A 19,060-nucleotide genomic window follows, 5' to 3' on the forward strand; every position below is an offset into this window, starting at 1 on the left:
ACTGCTGGGTCTGGACCCTGTGACATTTGTACAGTAAAATAGATACATTCCATATGTTTACAAGTAGGTACCAGATAAAGAGAGGACCTTCTTTCATGACCGCAACATGGTCTTTTTAACTTTTTACACCGTTTGCTGAGAAATTGTCCCTGAAAACATGTACAAAATTGAATTATTATTTTCTGGAATTAATATTTGGAATTCTTTAAAGTGCATTAATAAAAGTTACCCATTTCAGTCTCATGAGTACGCTTGTTTATTACCATTCTTGCCCTTGTGTTAGACTGCATATAAGTAAGAACCTGGTAATGGTGGTAGTAGTATTCAAAATGACCATGCCAACTTTACTCTGTTAAAGAAAAGAAAAAAGCTTTTCTCATTGAAGATATATTTGCCTACAGGCCAGTGTCGACTTAGATTGTCTGTAATCAGGAATTGAACATTGATGAAAAGTAACATGTCTGTATTGAGAATTTTTTTTGGTTTCCTTTCACTGGAGCTCTTGAAGAAGGGACACCTCACTTTTTCTTCTTTCCCTTCTTTCCCTTCTTTCCCTCCTTGGACTTGGGCGTCTTGCCTTTCTTATAGGGGCCCAGGCCGCGTCGCACTAATGTTCCCCTCCACCACGACTGGATCTGCAAGTGACAGACAGGGAATAAGAAAATGATTTAGTGTAATGAACAAAAGAAGAGGAGAGTACAGTTGTGAACAAGATGCATGGCATTAAACACTGCACTGCCACTGGATGTGATTGGTTTCCTTGCTGGGCAGGTGGTGGTGATTTATTAAAGATTGTTCAATGATTACCTTGGTGGCTGCGTCTCGCTCCATATGTTCCTTCTCCAGCTTCCTGCGTAGGGCCTCTTTCTCCATCCTGTCCTCGATGACCACCTGCTCAATGTCTCTGTACTGGAACAGAAGAAAGTACAAAGACCGAGTCAATATCCAGAGTACAATTTCTGTTCCATACGGGTATACTTTCTAAAAGCGGCAATTTGCAGTCTATTTTAGTAATAAGCTATGTATGGAAACTCATTACATGGAGCTCCTGATGAACAGTTCTTGTGCTGACGTTGCTTCCAGAGGCAGTTTGGAACTCGGTAGTGAGTGTTGCAACCGAGGACAGACATTTTTACGCGCTTCTGGACTCGGCGGTCCCATTCTGTGAGCTTGTGTGGCCTACCACTTCGCGGCTGAGCTGTTGTTGCTCCTAGACGTTTCCACTTCACAATAAGAGCACCTACAGTTGACCAGTGCAGCTCTAGCAGGGCAGAAATTTGACAAACTGACTTTTTGGAAAGGTGGCATCCTATGACAATTCCACGTTGAAAGTCACTGAACTCTTCAGTAAGGGCCATTCTACTGCCAATGTTTGTCTATGAAGATTGTGTCACAGAACAATGAGACAGATATTTCACCAGATGTGAAGCATCTGCTTGGCGTTTCCACTCAGTACCAAATATGGTAGTGAGAGGAAGCCCACTGACCTGCAGTTGGAGAAGGTGGATTTTGGCCGTCATTCTGCACATTTTCTCCTTGATGAAACATTTGATCTCAATACAGTTTTCTGTTCCCAAAACTACAATCTGTTATGAACAGAGTGGACTATGTTTTGTAGACTTTGCAAAAGGGTAAAAGTTTTTTAAAATTGCGTTGTTTAGGAGTGCAAGGGTGAATTGAGTTATTGCACAGGCGCACTTCACAGAGTAGGCGTTCCCCAACGGAAATATGCAGATGCATGCTAGAACGCGACAATATATTGAAAACGACAGACTGTGGTCTATCTCGGTTTAGTTATAGAATCCACTACTTTGAAGGGGTGTCCACATACTTTTGGCTATGTAGTATACAATTCATTTAAAAGTTTAAAAAAACGTATGTAGCAACTGCAGATTTCCCCTTTAATGATCTGAGGACTTGTAATAACAGTTTATTTGCAGGTGGGATGTGCAACTCAATAATAGGACGGTGTTCCTAATGTTTGGTATACTCAGTGTATATCAGGCCTACTATCCTATTCATTACCTAGTGTCAGTGCGTTAAACTGTATACTACAGAAAGAAATGGGTTGTGAGCCATGCAGACCAGGGTTGTATTCATTAGGGCACACCGAAGCACATTATTCAATGGAAAATGAAAACTACTGTTTCTTTTTAGAAAAGTCCAGGTGGTCCCTCCCCATTTCAGTCTGTTTTTCCCTGTTTGGTGCCTAATGAAATCAACCCAGGCTTTGTCCTCACCTTCTTGGCCAGCTCCTGGAGCTGGGAGAGATTGTTAGCTTTGTTGTTCCTCAGGCTGTTGAGCTCCTGCTGCTTGTCCTCCATGTCTCTCTCATAGCGCTCCATCCACACCTCCAGCTTCTCCCCCAGACTCTGAGAGGTGCACACAAACACACAATGTTGCAGCTTCACCTGACAGACAAATATGGCTCTGCTGACGGCCGCTGTCCACTGTTTTGTGGTTCTGAAAGTCAGATTTTGCAGTGATTTGATCTGCAGCTATTCGTGGTGCTAAATCCCAGCTATGGCCGCTATTGCTCTAGAGACAAGGGCTCATCAATTTCTTGTACAGCTCCCACAACGCATTTTTTGTGATTAAAAATGTTTTAATTGCTATTGCTGTCGTAAAGGTTGCCGAACCCTGAATAGGTGCTAGGGATTGATTTGGGATTCTACTATTGCAATAAAATAACAGCATTTAGATGGCAGCTCAAAGAATGTACCAAGTCATCCTACTACACCCAATATACAATATCGGTCAAAAGTTTTAGAACACCTACTCATTCAAGGGTTTTCCTTTATTTTTTAACTATTATCTACATTGTAGAATAATAGTGAAGACATCAAAACTATGAAATAACACATATGGAATCATGTAGTAACCAAAAAAGTGTTCAAAAAAATCAATATATTTTATACTTTAAATAGCCACCCTTTGCCTTGATGACTGCTTTGCACACTCTTGGCATTCTCTCAAACAGCTTCACCTGGAATGCTTTTTCAACAGTCTTGAAGAAGTTCCCACATATGCTGAGCACTTGTTGGCTGCTTTTCTATCACTCTGCGGTCCGACTCATACCAAACCATCTCAATTTGGGTAAGGTCGGGGTTTTTGTGGAGGCCTGGTCATCTGATGCAGCACTCCATCACTCTCCTTCTTGGTCAAATAGCCCTTACACAGCCTGGAGGTGTGTTGGGTCATTGTCCTGTTGTTTTTTAACACTTTTTTGGTTACTACATGATTCCATGTGTTATTTCATTGTTTTGATGTGTTCACTATTATTCTAGAATGTAGAAAATTAGTAAAAATAAAGAAAACCCTGGAATGAGTAGGTATTTTAAAACTTTTGACCGGTACTGTATATGTCACACAAAAGATCAATTATGCTCCTATACACAAGTCATGTCATGCCATTTTCCAACCACCACTGCACACGTACTGTCTGATGTTCCTTGAGGAAAGTCTCCGTCTCCATATGAACTCTCCTCTCCTCCTCCAACCTCTTCTGCTGTAGCTGAGGACAGAGGAACAATGATTACACAGATGCACATATAGTGGTAACCATCTCTGTACAGCCAAACCTCACAGTTACTACAAAGTCTGTAGCCAAGTCACACCAAAGGCTCTGTCCAGAAACACCCCCTAGCCACTTGTGTAGATCTGAAAGGATGGGATAGCTACAAGAAATGTGTAGGTATTAGCAAAAAGCAATACCTACCCAATTCTATGAGATCTTCATGGGTGGACTGGAACAATAATTCATCCCTGGCATTTCATCCACACCAGCCCACATCACTACATGCGCCGCCAACTCACCCCCCCCCCACACACACCCTGACCCTACACACCCTAATTAGACACTGGGAGCAGTGTTGACACATAACATTTAAATACATATGTGCACTAAGTAATATCATAGGCTAATTAACTTGAGGTTCAACATCAGAGGAAGTGGAAACTCAATACACATTAACTAGATGGCTGTTGCCCACTGGTCAGCCAAAAGCGCATTATAGATTAGTATAACATAGAAATTGCGCAAAACTCTGTATAACAAATCTTAACAGGCCCATGGGCCGCCGGCCATGTCTTTATATAAAAATATATATTTGTGTGTGTGTGTCAATTTCGACCAGCCTACCCAACAACAAAAATGGTCCAGCCCATCTGGCATATGCCAGAATTGCCAATCCGCCACTGCATGAGGCACTTAGACTGCGTTTACACAGGCAGCCCAATTCTGATCTTTTACCACTAATTGGTCTTTTGACCAATAAGATCAGATCTTTGCCACTAATTGGGCAAAAGATCAGATTTGGCTGCCTGTGTAAACACAGCCTTAGGGGCTAGGGGATGATTCTGGACAGTACCACAAAGACACACACCCTGATCTCATCCTCCAGCTGCTTCTCAGAGTGTGTGTTGATCTTCTGTCCCTGGTACACCAGCAGCTCCGCGCTGCTCTTCACATACTTCCTCTCCAGCCCAGTTTTAGCCTTCATCCCCTGTAGCTGGTCCTTCAGGTGGGCAGTCATCTCTTCACGTCGCTAAAGGGACAACATTAAGACAGTTTGGGCAAAGTATTACATAAGTTGCCAATACTTTGTCATGTATTTACCTGAGAATGAAAAACAGGGAGGCACCCCGATTTTCAAAGACATCGACGTCTGACACCCTCAAGGAACTTGGAGCACCACCAAGAGTCAGTCAATGTGTAGCCTAATTCTAATCTTGCCCATTACTAGATTGAAAATCATATCGGGCACGTGAAGGAATGTGTCTCCGTTGTCTTCCTCAGTTATGGTACCTGCAGCTCCAGAGTTTTTTCCTTGCGGATGTCAAGCAGCTGTCTCTGAAGAGCTTTGATCCTCTGCTGGCTGCCCTCCTCCCTGCAATACACACAGACAGCAATCAGGCTCAATGTGTAAGTGTGAGTAGACTCTTGGCATTCTCTCAACCAGGTTCATGAGGTAGTCACCTGGAATGTATTTCAATTAACAGGTGTCCCTTGTTAAAAGTTAAATTATTGAATTTATTTCCTTCTTATTGCATTTGAGCCAATCAGTTGTGTTGTTTCAAGGCAGGGGTGGTATACAGATGATAGCCCTATTTGGTAAAATACCAAGTCCATATTATGGCAAGAACAGCTCAAATAAGCAAAGAGAAACGACAGTCCATCATTAAGACATGAAGGTCAGTCAATGTGGACATTTTCAAGAACTTTGAAAGTTTCTTCAAGTGCAGTTGCAAAAACCATCAAGCGCTATGATGAAACTCTCTCTCATGAGGTCTGCCACAGGAAAGGAAGACCCAGAGTTACCTCTGCTGCAGAGGATAAGTTCATTAGAATTACCAGCTTCAGAAATTGCAGCCCAAATAAATGCTTCAGTGTTCAAGTACCAGACACATCTCAACATCAACTGTTCAGAGGAGAATGTGTGAATCAGGCCTTCATGGTCGAATTGCTGCAAAGAAACCAATACTAAAGGACACAATTAGACCGGTGGAAATGTGTCCTTTTGGTCGGATGAGTCCAAATTTGCGATTTTTGGTTACAACCGCCGTGTCTTTGTGAGACGCAGAGTAGGTGAACGGATGACCTCCGCATGTGTGATTCCCATCGTGAAGCATGGAGGAGGAGGTGTGATGGTGCTTTGCTGGTGACACTGTCAGTGATTTATTTAGAATTCAAGGCGCACTTAACCAGCATGGCTATCACAGCATTCTGCAGTGAAACACCATCCCATCTGGTTTGCGCTTAGTCCCACTATCATTTGTTTTTCAACAGGACAATGACCCAACACACTTCCTGTTGGTAAGGGCTATTTGACCAAGAAAGAGAATAATGAAATGCTGCATCAGTTGACCTGCCTCCACAATCACCCAATCTCAACCCAGTGGTTACTACATGATTCCATATGTGTAATTTCATAGTTTTGATGTATTCACTATTATTCTACAATGTGGAAAATAGTAAAAATAAAGAAACCCTTGAATGAGTAGGTGTGTCCAAACTTTTGACTGGTACTGTAAGTATTCAGACTCTTTACTCAGTACATTGTTGAAGTACCTTTGGCAGCGATTCCCACAGCATGATGCTGCCACCACCATGCTTCACTGTAGGGATGGTGCCAGGTTTCTTCCAGACATGGCACTTGGCATTCAGGCCAAATAGTTCAATTTGGTTTCATCAGAGCAGAGAATCTTGTTTCTCATGCTCAGAGTCCTTTAGGTGCCTTTTGGCAAACAGGCTGTCATGTGCCTTTTACGGAGGAGTGGCTTCCGTCTGGCCACTACCATAAAGGCCTGATTGGTGGAGTGCTGCAGAGATGGTCGTCCTTCTGGAAGGTTCTCCCATCTCCACAGAGGAACCCTGGAGCTCTGTCAGAGTGACCATCGGGTTCTTGGTCACCTCCCTGACCAAGGCCCTTCTCCCCCGATTGCTCAGTTTGGCCGGGCGGCCAACTCTAAGAAGATTGTTGGTGGATCTAAACTTATTCCATTTAAGAATGGAGGCCACTGTGTTCTTGGGGACCTTCAATGCTGCAGAATTTTCTTTGGTACCCTTCCCCAGATCTGTGCCTTGACACAATCCTGTCTCGGAGCTCAACGGACAATTCCTTTGACCTCATGGCTTGTTTTTGCTCTGATATGCACTGTCAACTGCGGGACCTTATATAGACAGGTGTGTGACTTTCCAAATCATGTCCAATCAAATGAATTTACCACAGGTGGACTCCAATGAAGATGTAGAAACATCTCAAGGATGATCAATGATAACAGGGTGCACCTGAGCTCAATTTCGAGTCTCATGTCAAAGGGTCTGAATACTTATGTAAATAAGGCACGTTTTTTTTATTTTATAAACAAAATAAAAAAATTGTTCACGTCATTATGGGGTATTGCGTGTAGATTGAGGATTTTTAAAATTTAGAATAAGTCTAACGTAACAAAATGTGGGAAAATCAAGGGGTCTGAATATTTTCCAAATGCCTTGCACAGTGCTTATTCTACATTTTATTCTGTTACTGCCTGAATTCAAAATGTATTAAATAAATAAAAATTCTCACGATGTACACACAATAACCCTTTTTTTTATTTTTTTTATTTTTTTAGAAATGTTGGCAAATGTATTTAAAATTACACCTACTCATTCAAGGGTTTTTCTTTGTTTTTACTATTTTCTACATTGTAGAATCATTTTGAAGACATCAAAACTATGAAATAACACATATGGAATTATGTAGTAACCAAAAAAGTGTTAAACAAATCATTTGAGATTCTTCAAATAGCCACCCTTTGCCTTGATGACAGATTTGCGCACACTTGGCTTTCTCTCAACCAGCTTCATCTGGAATGCTTTTCCAAAAGTCTTGAAGGAGTTCCCACATATGCTGAGCACTTGTTGGCTGCTTTTCCTTCACTCTGTGGTCCGACTCATCCTAAACCATCTCAATTAAGTTGAGGTCGGGGGATTGTGGCGGCCAGGTCATCTGATGCAGCACTCCATCACTCTCCTTCTTGGTCAAATAGCCCTTACACAGCCTGGAGGTGTGTTGGGTCATTGTCCTGTTGAAAAACAAATGAGTCCCACTAAGCCCGGGTGGCAGGTAGCCTAGTGGTTAGAGCGTTGGACTAGTAACTGAAAGGTTGCAAGATCAAATCCCCGAGCTGACAAGGTAAAAACCTGTCGTTCTCCTCCTGAACAAGGCAGTTAACCCACTGTTCCTAGGCTGTCATTATAAATAAGAATTTGTTCTTAACTGACTTGCCTAGTTAAATAAAGGTTCAATAAAAAATATGTATTATTTTGACCTAAATTGCTTTTGTTTTAGAGATGAGTACTGAATTGGATTTAAAATTGTCCCATACAATAAGGGGATCTTCTATACCTATTAGAGGTCATCTGATTAATTAGGGCCGATTTCATGTTTTCATAACAATCGGTAATCGCCATTTTTGGAAGCCGATTACATTGCATTCCACGAGGAAACTGCGTGGCAGGCTGACCAGCTGTTATGTGAGTGCAGCAAGGAGCCAAGGTAAGTTGCTAGCTAGCATTAAACTTATCTTATAAAAAACAATCAATCTTCACATAATCACTAGTTAACTACACATGGTTGATGATATTACTAGGTTAACTAGCTTGTCCTGCGTTGCATATAATCAATGAGGTGCCTGTTAATTTATCATCTAATCACAGCCTACTTCGCCAAACGGGTGAAGATTTAACATAAGCACAATAGTTGCACGAATGTACCTAACCATAAACATCAATGCCTTTCTTAAAATCAATACACAAATGTATATTTTTTTAAACCTGCATATTTCGTTAAAATAAATTCATGTTACCAGGCAATATTAACTAGGGAAATTGTCACTTCTCTTGCGTTTTATTACAAGCAATGTCAGGGTATATGCAACAGTTTGGCTCGGTGCGAACTAATTTGCTAGGATTTTACATAATTATGACATAACATTGAAGGTTGTGCAATGTAACAGCAATATGGCCTTTCTAGGGAGTTTTTCCTAGCCACCGTGCTTCTACACCTGCATTGCTTGCTGTTTGGGGTTTTAGGCTGGGTTTCTGTACAGCACTTCGAGATATTAGCTGATGTACGAAGGGCTATATAAAATAAACTTGATTGATTGATATTTAGACTTAGGGTTGCCACCGGTTCGATAAAATACGGAACGGTTCCGTATTTCACTGAAAGAATAAACATTTTGTTTTCAAAATGATAGTTTCCGGATTTGACCATATTAATGACCAAAGGCTCGTATTTCTGTGTTTATTATATTATAATTAAGTCTATGATTTTATATTTGATAGAGCAGTCTGACTGAGCGGTGGTAGGCAGCAGCAGGCTCGTAAGCATTCATTCAAACAGCACTTTCCTGCATTTGCCAGCAGCTCTTAGCAATGCTTGAAGTACAGTGCTGTTTATGACTTCAAGCCTATCAACTACCGAGATTGGGATGGGAATACTAAAGTGCCTATAAGAGCATCAAATAGTCTAAGGTACATTAAACAAATGGTATAGAGAAAATTGTTGACGCGTCATAATTCCTATAATAACTACAACCTAAAACTTCTTAACTGGGAATATTGAACCACCAGCTTTCATATGTTCAGAGCAAGGAACATAAACGTTAGCTTTTTTACATGACACATATTGCACTTTTACTTTGTTCCCAACACTGTGTTTTTGCATTATTTAAACCAAATTGGGCATGTTTCATTATATATTTGAGACCACATAGATTTTAGTTATGTATTATATTAAGTTAAAATAAAAGTGTTAATTTAGTATTGTTGTAATTGTCATTATTACATACACATATATACACTGCTCAAAAAAATAAAGGGAACACTTAAACAACACAATGTAACTCCAAGTCAATCACACTTCTGTGAAATCAAACTGTCCACTTAGGAAGCAACACTGATTGACAATAAATGTCACATGCTGTTGTGCAAATGGAATAGACAACAGGTGGAAATGATAGGCAATTAGCAAGACACCCCCAATAAAGGAGTGGTTCTGCAGGTGGTGACCACAGACCACTTCTCAGTTCCTATGCTTCCTGGCTGATGTTTTGGTCACTTTTGAATGCTGGCGGTGCTTTCACTCTAGTGGTAGCATGAGACGGAGTCTACAACCCACACAAGTGGCTCAGGTAGTGCAGCTCATCCAGGATGGCACATCAATGCGAGCTGTGGCAAGAAGGTTTGCTGTGTCTGTCAGCGTAGTGTCCAGAGCATGGAGGCGCTACCAGGAGACAGGCCAGTACATCAGGAGACGTGGAGGAGGCCGTAGGAGGGCAACAACCCAGCAGCAGGACCGCTACCTCCGCCTTTGTGCAAGGAGGAGCACTGCCAGAGCCCTGCAAAATGACCTCCAGCAGGCCACAAATGTGCATGTGTCTGCTCAAACGGTCAGAAACAGACTCCATGAGGGTGGTATGAGGGCCCGACGCCCACAGGTGGGGGTTGTGCTTACAGCCCAACACCGTGAAGGACGTTTGGCATTTGCCAGAGAACACCAAGATTGGCAAATTCGCCACTGGCGCCTTGTGCTCTTCACAGATGAAAGCAGGTTCACACTGAGCACATGTGACAGACGTGACAGTCTGGAGACGCCGTGGAGAACGTTCTGCTGCCTGCAACATCCTCCAGCATGACCGGTTTGGCGGTGGGTCAGTCATGGTGTGGAGTGGCATTTCTTTGGGGGGCCGCACAGCCCTCCATGGGCTCGCCAGAGGTAGCCTGACTGCCATTAGGTACCGAGATGAGATCCTCAGACCCCTTGTGAGACCATATGCTGGTGCGGTTGGCCCTGGGTTCCTCCTAATGCAAGACAATGCTAGACCTCATGTGGCTGGAATGTGTCAGCAGTTCCTGCAAGAGGAAGGCATTGATGCTATGGACTGGCCCGCCCGTTCCCCAGACCTGAATCCAATTGAGCACATCTGGGACATCATGTCTCGCTCCATCCACCAACGCCACGTTGCACCACAGACTGTCCAGGAGTTGGCGGATGCTTTAGTCCAGGTCTGGGAGGAGATCCCTCAGGAGACCATCCGCCACCTCATCAGGAGCATGCCCAGGCGTTGTAGGGAGGTCATACAGGCACGTGGAGGCCACACACACTACTGAGCCTCATTTTGACTTGTTTTAAGGACATTACATCAAAGTTGGATCCGCCTGTAGTGTGGTTTTCCACTTTAATTTTGAGTGTGACTCCAAATCCAGACCTCCATGGGTTGATAAATTTGATTTCCATTGATCATTTTGTGTGATTTTGTTGTCAACACATTCAATTATGTAAAGAAAAAAGTATTTAATAAGAATAGTTCATTCATTCAGATCTAGGATGTGTTATTTTAGTGTTCCCTTTATTTTTTTGAGCAGTGTATATATAAAAATCGGCCGATTTAATCGGTATCAGCTTTTTTTTGGTCCTCCAATAATCGGTATCGGCGTTGAAAAATCATAATCGGTCGACCTCTAATACCTATGTTTTGTCGGAAATAGTCAGTTATAAATACTTCTGTCCTAGTTAAAAACAAGTTGTCATCCATTAGGCTTTAACTACATTTTCAATATCCTCGCCCACGTGGAAATTCTGTAAGAGTAATATATATGCCAATTATTTGATGCTCCGACTGCAATCTGTCCCCTATCAACACTAACTTTTGGTGCCAGAGAGAAAGTAGTCAAGACGACTAAATTGATTGAGCCTCTGCCATGTATATCTCACTAGGTCAGGATATTTAAGCCTCCATATATCCACTAGTTACAATATATCCATGATATTCGGGATTTCCTTAAGTGTATGAAGGGGATAGTTTGTAGTGTCATTTCCTTTACGGTCCATAGCGGTATTTAAAACCGTAATATAATCTCCCACCATGATAATACAGTCTTGTATAGCTTGTATGGTTGATAAACTATTATATATATTTTCAAAGAAGCGTGGATCATCATAATTTGGTCCGTAAAGGTTAATGAGCCATATCTGTTTATGGTCCAATAACATATTTACATTCACCCATCTACCTTGATGATCTGTTTGGACAATTTGCACATTCGGATCAAAATTACTGTTAATTAATATCATTAACCCTTTCGAGTTTCTTTGCCCATGGGAGAAATATATTTAGCCTCCCTAGTCCTTTTTCCACACAACTTCATCTAAAATAGTTGAATGAGTTTCCTGTAAACAATATATATTAAACTTCTTCTCTTTTAGCCAGGTAAATACTGATCGTCTTTTCTTATTATCTGCTAAGCCATTCATTATAACTGGCTATACTTATTTCCCCATTTACCATATTGAGATACAAGTTTCAAATCTATTTATCATAATATATGTTTGTAAACTCACCATTTAAAAGTACCATAGTGATTGAGTGTCCATATAGCTAATATACCATGATATTTGCATTGCTACTAAGTAAACCTCCAATTGTTCCCCACTATTCAGTTGTTCCATCACTGAGCCCAACTCAAGAAAGAACTTGATATACAGTTGAAGCTGTTTGAGAAGGCATGCAAAACGTAGCAATAATAGGGAGATTTGATTAACCATTGTCACGTCCTAGCTGATGAAACTCAGCTACACCCCAACGGTCCCCCGTTGTGACCATATTCCCAAGCATCTCTGTGTTGTCAGACCTTTGCCACCAGGGCCACAATAATATGCCCCCTCTCTGATTGTCCGAGTGTGACCCCCTCCCCATTGGTTACTGCAGCTAGTGTTGCCAGCACTGCCACTGTCTGGGTGGGGACACCCCACTGGAATCTCCACCAGTTAGGTACAAGGTCTTCAAGGTTCTCATTAGCAGCTTTGAGAATTTCCTTGTATATTATGCTCTCCCATCAGGGGGATTTGGCTTTGTAGGACCAACCCTGCCAGGCAGGCTCAGAATCTTGAGTGTGTCGTGCTGCTTTAGTAGGTCTCAGACCACATTCATCTTTCTGATTTGGCTGCGTATAGGCTACTTACGGTAGGTCCATAAAACAGATAAGGACTTCTCCTTAGCGTATGGGTCGCTCAGGTATAGGGTTGGGGATAGGCCAATAAATAAATCAACTACATGTATAATATATTTTAAAATGTATATCCCACATCTGCACAAAATTGAAAGCTCTCATAACCCCTGCTCACAAGCACACATGGGCTCTGGGATTTGCAACCACTATCCTTTTTCACTGACTCAACTCCACACTTTTTCAAACACAAAAACACACACCCCACCTTCCATCACAATACTCCTGCACATACCCACATACTGTGTCCTCTGTGTTTTATCTCTTCCATGTTGATTCAGTACTTTTGTGTTCCAGTTCCTTGTATTTTAAGATGTACAATTTAGTTAATTATCCTTTCTTCAATGCTATCTTATCAATTCATAAAATACAATAAATGGAAAGTCTAATACTAATTATTTTTCCAACATTCCCTACCTAGAATGGTATAGTGTAGTTGTAGTTTATTTATTTAAATTGTTGTATTTTATTGCTTTTCTAGATATTTTTTTAAATTACAATCCCGACCATGGCTAATATTGAGTGTTCCATTATTAGAATCCTCTATGGGAACTTTGTAATATTTAGAATAGCCATGGAGTAGTCTGTGTCTCGGAACATTTGGTTATCAATATACAGTTTATCGACTACGAGAGCTACACTTTTCCTTTTTAATATCTTCTCCTTGAAGATTGGGTACAGAGCTTTGCGCCGTTCTGCAATTTCCTTCGGAACTTATCATTCATGCCTATTTTCATGCCAGTGAGTCTTTTACCCAGGCTTTCAACCATTATTTTATCTTTAAAGAAAGCAAATTTGGCAAAGATTGGGCGCTCATATCTCGGGTCCTCTCTGTCCGAAACAGTGTACACGTTCAAGTTGGATTTTGTCAACAGCTTCGCGTGGGTTCTGAAGCGCTGTAAGAAGGAATTCCTTCACCACATTTTCAGGAACTTCTCCTTTTTCTTGGATAGCAGTAAGTACCATATTTTCTCTCATAGATCTATTCTGTATGTCAAGTAAGGCTTCTCTCAGAAAGATGTTCTCCTTTAAGTTCATTTAACGTCCATTTCAATCTTATTGACTGTCCCTTTAAGCTTGTTTGTTTCTTTCTCCATTGTCGCAGCTTTTTCGTCACTCGTCTCGAGGCTCGCCTTCAACTCCTTTATATCTTTCCTAACTAATTCAAGTATGCAGTTTGTCATCGATCGATTTTAACAGATTGGTTTCCACCCTTACCATTCCCGGTAGTGAAAAGCATAAATCGTCTGTGTCCGTCAGTCTCATTTTCTTTTGGAGATTGGTTCTCCTTGTTTACTCTGTCATCTTTGGTGTTGCTTGTTGTTGTAATATTTGTCGATACATTTCTTAAGCCTGATGAGTTGTTTTGTGTTACCCAGATTGAAGGTTATTACCCACGAGTATGTAAAGTTCTAATATTTAGTCTTACAGATATTGAATATTATGATTTTATCTTGAGGCAATCTGCACCGCTGTGTAGAGTCTGCCATCTTACCTCCGTTCCCATCTAGTGGATTTTTTTTTAACATCGGCTATTTCTTTTCACTTTGTCATACAGGCCAGGAATATGGAGTGAATGCAATGTTGTTGATATCTTTGTATTTCCAAGTATTGGGATCATGTTATGGGTATGCTTGTCACCGGCAGGAACTGAGGAGTTTGTTAGGATCAAAATAAATATGAAAGAAGAAAAGCCCAGTTAAAAAGTTACAGAGAAACCCACCTCAGTCTTCTGTGAACAACTACACACATTTTTATGCAAAAGACACCAGAAGGGCTTTCCAAGAGGTGTTGACTGTTCCTGAGTGGTCTAGTCTCAGTCCTGACTTAAATCTGCTTAAAAAAAATCAGAGACGAGGTTTAAATATCGCTTTCTGTCAATGATCCCCAACCAAATGTAATGAACTTTCTCAATTTTGACAAAAACAATGGATATATTTTGCCCTAAGAGTTGTGCAAAGTTGGTAGAATTCACAGCTGTAATGTCTGCCAAAGGTGCTTCCACCAAGTATTTAAGATTTACGTCGGCCTCAGCCCGATCAAATCCTGCCAGTCTGCACAGCGCGATATCAACCCAGACCATATCGGACTGATTTTTCTCCACCACATCTCCGGATTCCTACCGCAAGCTCTGAAACTTTACACCGGATCATCGCAGCTAGCTAGCTGCTATCCGAGTGGCTACAACTGGCTAACGTTTCTGTCCCGAAGCAAGCACCAGTTAGCCTGGAGCTAGCCTCGAGCTAGGCCCATCTCCTGGCTAGCCGCAGAGATCCATCAGTCAATTCCTGGGCTACAATACCTCTTTTGCAAATTGGCCTGGACCCCTTTACTGCCGACACGGATCCACGCTGATCCATTACAACTGGTCTGCCGACGTAACCGTCCGAGGGGGTTTCTACAGGCTCTTCCGTTGCGACGTCCTCCTGAGGCCCATCTGCTAGCCTGCTAGCCCCGGCCTGCTAGCTGTCTGAATTGCCGTGTCTTCAGCTCGCCAAGTTACTCAATGGACCCTATGATCACTCGGCTACACATGCCTCTCCCTAATGTCATTATGTTGGTTAGTGATTATTGTCTTATTTCACTGTAGAGCCTCCAGCTCTGCTCAATATGCCTTAGCTAGCCCTTTTGTTCCACCCCTCACACATGCGGTGACCTCACCTGGCTTAAATGGTGCCTCTAAGAACAAAACCTCTCTGATCGTCACTCAATGCCTAGGCGTACCTCCACTGTACTCACATCCTACCATACCCTTGTCTGTACATTATGCCTTGAATCTATTCTTCCGCGGCCAGAAATCTGCTCCTTTTACTCTCTGTTCCAAACACACTAGACGACCAGTTCTTTTAGCCTTTAGGCGTACACTTATCCTACTCCTCCTCTGTTCCTCTGGTGATGTAGAAGTTAACCCAGGCCCTGCAGCCCCCAACATCACTCCCATTCCCCATGCGCTCTCATTTGTTGACTTCTGTAACCGTAAAAGCCTTGGTTTCATGCATGTTAACATTAGAAACATCCTCCCTAAGTTTGTTTTATTCACTGCTTTAGCACACTCCGCCAACCCGGATGCCCTAGCTGTGTCATAATCCTAGATTAGGAAGGCCACCAAAAATCCTGAAATTTCCATCCCTAACTATAACATTTTCCGACAAGGTAGAAGTGCCAAAGGTGGCGGAGTTGCAATCTACTGCAGAGAGAGCCTGCAGAGTTCTGTCATACTATCCAGGTCTGTGCCTAAACAATTCGAGCTTATACTTTTGAAAATCCACCTTTCCAGAAACAAGTCTCTCACCGTTACCGCTTGTTATAGACCCCTTCAGCCCCCAGCTGTGCCCTGGACACCATATGTGAATTCATCGCCCCCATCTATCTTCAGAGTTCGTACTGTTAGGTGACCTAAACCGGGACATGCTTAACACCCCGGCCGTCCTACAATCTAAGCTAGATGCCCTCAATCTCACACAAATTATCAAGGAACCTACCAGATACAACACTAAATCCGTAACCAACCTCTTAGATATCATCCTGACCAACTTACCCTCTAAACACCTCTGCTGTCTTCAACCAGGATCTCAGTGATCACTGCCTCATTGCCTGCGTGCGTAATGGGTCCACGGTCAAACGACCACCCCTCATCACTGTCAAACGCTCCCTAAAACACTTCAGCGAGCAGGCCTTTCTAATCAACCTGGCCCGCGTATCCTGGAAGGATATTGACCTCATCCTGTCAGTAGAGGATGCCTGGTTGCTCTTCAAAAGTGATTTACTCACCATCTTAAATATGCATGCCCCATTCAAAAAATGTAGAACTAAAAACAGATATAGCCCTTGGTTCACCCCAGACTTGACTGCCCTTGACCAGAAATGTGCATCCTGTAGCACTAATTCCAAAAAGTTTTGGGACACTTAAGTCCATTGAGAATAAGAGCACCTCCTCCCAGCTGCCCACTTCACTGAGGATAGGAAACACTGTCACCCCCGTTAAATCTCCGATAATCGATAGTTTCAATAAGGATTTTTCTACTGCTGGCCATGCTTTCCACCTGGCTACCCCTACTCCGGCCAACATCTCAGCACCCCCTGCAGCAACTTGCCCAAGCCCCCCCTCGCCGCCTCCCCCACCCAAATACAGACATCTGATGTTCTGTAAGAGCTGCAAAATCTGGATCCCTACAAATCAGCTGGGCTAGACAATCTGCACCCTCTCTTTCTAAAATGATCTGCCGAAATTGTTGCAACTCCTATTACTAGCCTATTCAACCTCTCGTATCGTCTGAGATCCCCAAAGATTGGAAAGCTGCCACGGTCATCCCACTCTTCAAAGGGGGAGACACTCTAGACCCAAACTGTTATAGACCTATATCCATCCTGCCCTGCCTTTCTAAAATCTTCAAAAGCCAAGTTAATAAACAGATCACTGACCATTTCAAATCCCACCATACCTTCTCCACTATGCAATCTGGTTTCCGAGCTGGTCATGGGTGCACCTCAGCCACGCTCAAGGTCCTAAAAGATATCATAACCGCCATCGAAAAAAGACAGTACTGTGCAGCCGTCTTCATTGACCTGGCCAAGGCTGTCGACTCTGTCAATCACCGCATTCTTATCGGCAGACTCAATAGACTTGGTTTCTCAAATGACTGCCTCGCTTGGTTCACCAACTATTTCTCTGATAGAGTTCAGTGTGTCAAATTGGAGGGCCTGTTGTCCAGACCTCTGGCAGTCTCTATGGGGGTGCCACAGGGTTCAATTCTCGGGCCTTCCTCTTTTCTCTGTATATATCAATGACGTCGCTCTTGCTGCTGGTGATTCTCTGATCCACCTCTACGCAGACGACACCATTTTGTATACATCTGGCCCTTCTTTGGACATTGTGCTAACAAACCTCCAAACGAGCTTCAATGCCATACAACACTCCTTCCGTGGCCTCCAACTGCTTTTAAATGCTAGTAAAACTAAATGCATGCTCTTGAACCGATTTCTGCCCGCACCCTCCCGCCCGACTAGCATCACTACTCTGGACGGTTCTGACTTAGAATATGTGGACAATTGCAAATACCAGGTGTCTGGTTAGACTGTAAACTCTCCTTCCAGACTCACATTAAGCATCTCCAATCCAAAATTAAATCTGGAATCGGCTTCCTATTTCGCAACAAAGTCTCCTTCACTTATGCTGCCAAACATACCCTCGTAAAACTAACTATCCTACCGATCCTTGACTTCGGCAATGTCATTTACAAAATAGCCTCCAACACTCTACTCAGCAAACTGGATGTAGTCTATCACAGTGCCATCCGTTTTGTCACCAAAGCCCCATATACTACCCACCACTGCGACATGTTTGCTATGCTCTCGCTGGCTGGCCCTCACTACATATTTATTTTTGGGAAAATGTTCTATAACTTTCTTTCACTTTGAAAATGTGGAGTAGGTTGTGTAGATCTATCGGAAAAAACATCAAATGTAATCCCTTTTTAGATTGAATTTTAAGGCAGACACTGTATGCAAGTCCTATAATAAGCAAAGACAAATTATAGCTCTGTTTTCAATCAAAATAAAACAGGCTCATAGAAATGGCTGGAACGGTATCATACACATCCATGCGTTTGATACCATTCCATTTACAACATTCCAGATATTATTACAAGCCACCCTCCCCTCAGCAGCCTCCTCTTTGTGTGGGTTTTGAAAGAATTTGACTATTGCCTGCACAGACAATGAATTATTAGCCTACATATTCATATTGACCATAACCTGACCTGATTATTATGTCCTGGAGGTTGGCCTTCCTTCTTTTCTCTTCTCCCACAGCGAAAAGCAAGCTGTGAAAGGTCCCTTTCTCTTGCAGCTCTGCCAACACATCAGCAATCACGTGAGCCACAAACTGACTGTATGCCAGGAAGACAGAGAGAGAGAGAGAGAGAGAGCATGATCGTTATGTATGAGGTAGATGGCATACAGGGTACTTTTTGGATTCACAGTTAATACAGTCTGCTCTGCACCTTGGAAATGTTTGACAAATGTAAACAATGGCAATGTGTTTAGTTCAGTGGTTGACCTGAAAAAGATCCCAATGAAAAGTTGTCTCGTGTGCATAATAAATCATAATACATCTCTGTTTGAAGCACAGAGTTGTGGGCTTCTATTTTATTAAATTGTCTGGAACCTAGCTCTGGTCCAAGTCGGAACGTGCACTAAAGCCCCGAACAAGAGCTATCTGGAACCCACCTGTCTCTCTGCACCTTGGCCAGGTTGTCAGGGGACAGTGGGTTCTCCTCTAGTGTGCGGTTCAGTTCCTTCTGGGATCTGTGCAGCTCACGGGTGGCATCTGACAGTCTCCCAGACTCTCTCTCAAACTGACGGGCTGCTTTCAGGTTCTGCTCTGCCCCTTTCTGCTGTTCAAGGACCTGTGCAATGTCGGCTGACACAAACTTCCACAAAAACATATGAATACGGGCTGAATAGGAGAAAATTACAGCTTAGATAGCAAGCATACCATTAATT

General features: G+C 42.5%; 1 protein-coding gene across 3 annotated transcripts in view; it reads right to left on the reverse strand.

The window, feature by feature from the left end:
* Positions 1-353: 353 nt before the first annotated feature.
* The window catches only part of LOC120042811 (dynein regulatory complex protein 9-like), a 43,574-nt gene continuing 24,867 nt past the window's right edge, over positions 354-19,060 (reverse strand). For all 3 annotated transcript variants that reach the window (XM_038987621.1, XM_038987620.1, XM_038987622.1), the window contains 8 exons: positions 18,785-18,987; positions 18,316-18,444; positions 4,808-4,889; positions 4,386-4,547; positions 3,440-3,514; positions 2,241-2,372; positions 808-909; positions 354-635 (listed from right to left, as the gene is read on the reverse strand). In XM_038987621.1, the coding sequence (XP_038843549.1) occupies positions 519-635; positions 808-909; positions 2,241-2,372; positions 3,440-3,514; positions 4,386-4,547; positions 4,808-4,889; positions 18,316-18,444; positions 18,785-18,987 (1,002 nt within the window). In that variant the 3' untranslated portion in view covers positions 354-518. The remainder of the gene's footprint in view (positions 636-807; positions 910-2,240; positions 2,373-3,439; positions 3,515-4,385; positions 4,548-4,807; positions 4,890-18,315; positions 18,445-18,784; positions 18,988-19,060) is intronic.

Source organism: Salvelinus namaycush, unplaced genomic scaffold, assembly GCF_016432855.1.
Source record: "Salvelinus namaycush isolate Seneca unplaced genomic scaffold, SaNama_1.0 Scaffold786, whole genome shotgun sequence".
Lineage (NCBI taxonomy): Eukaryota > Metazoa > Chordata > Actinopteri > Salmoniformes > Salmonidae > Salvelinus > Salvelinus namaycush.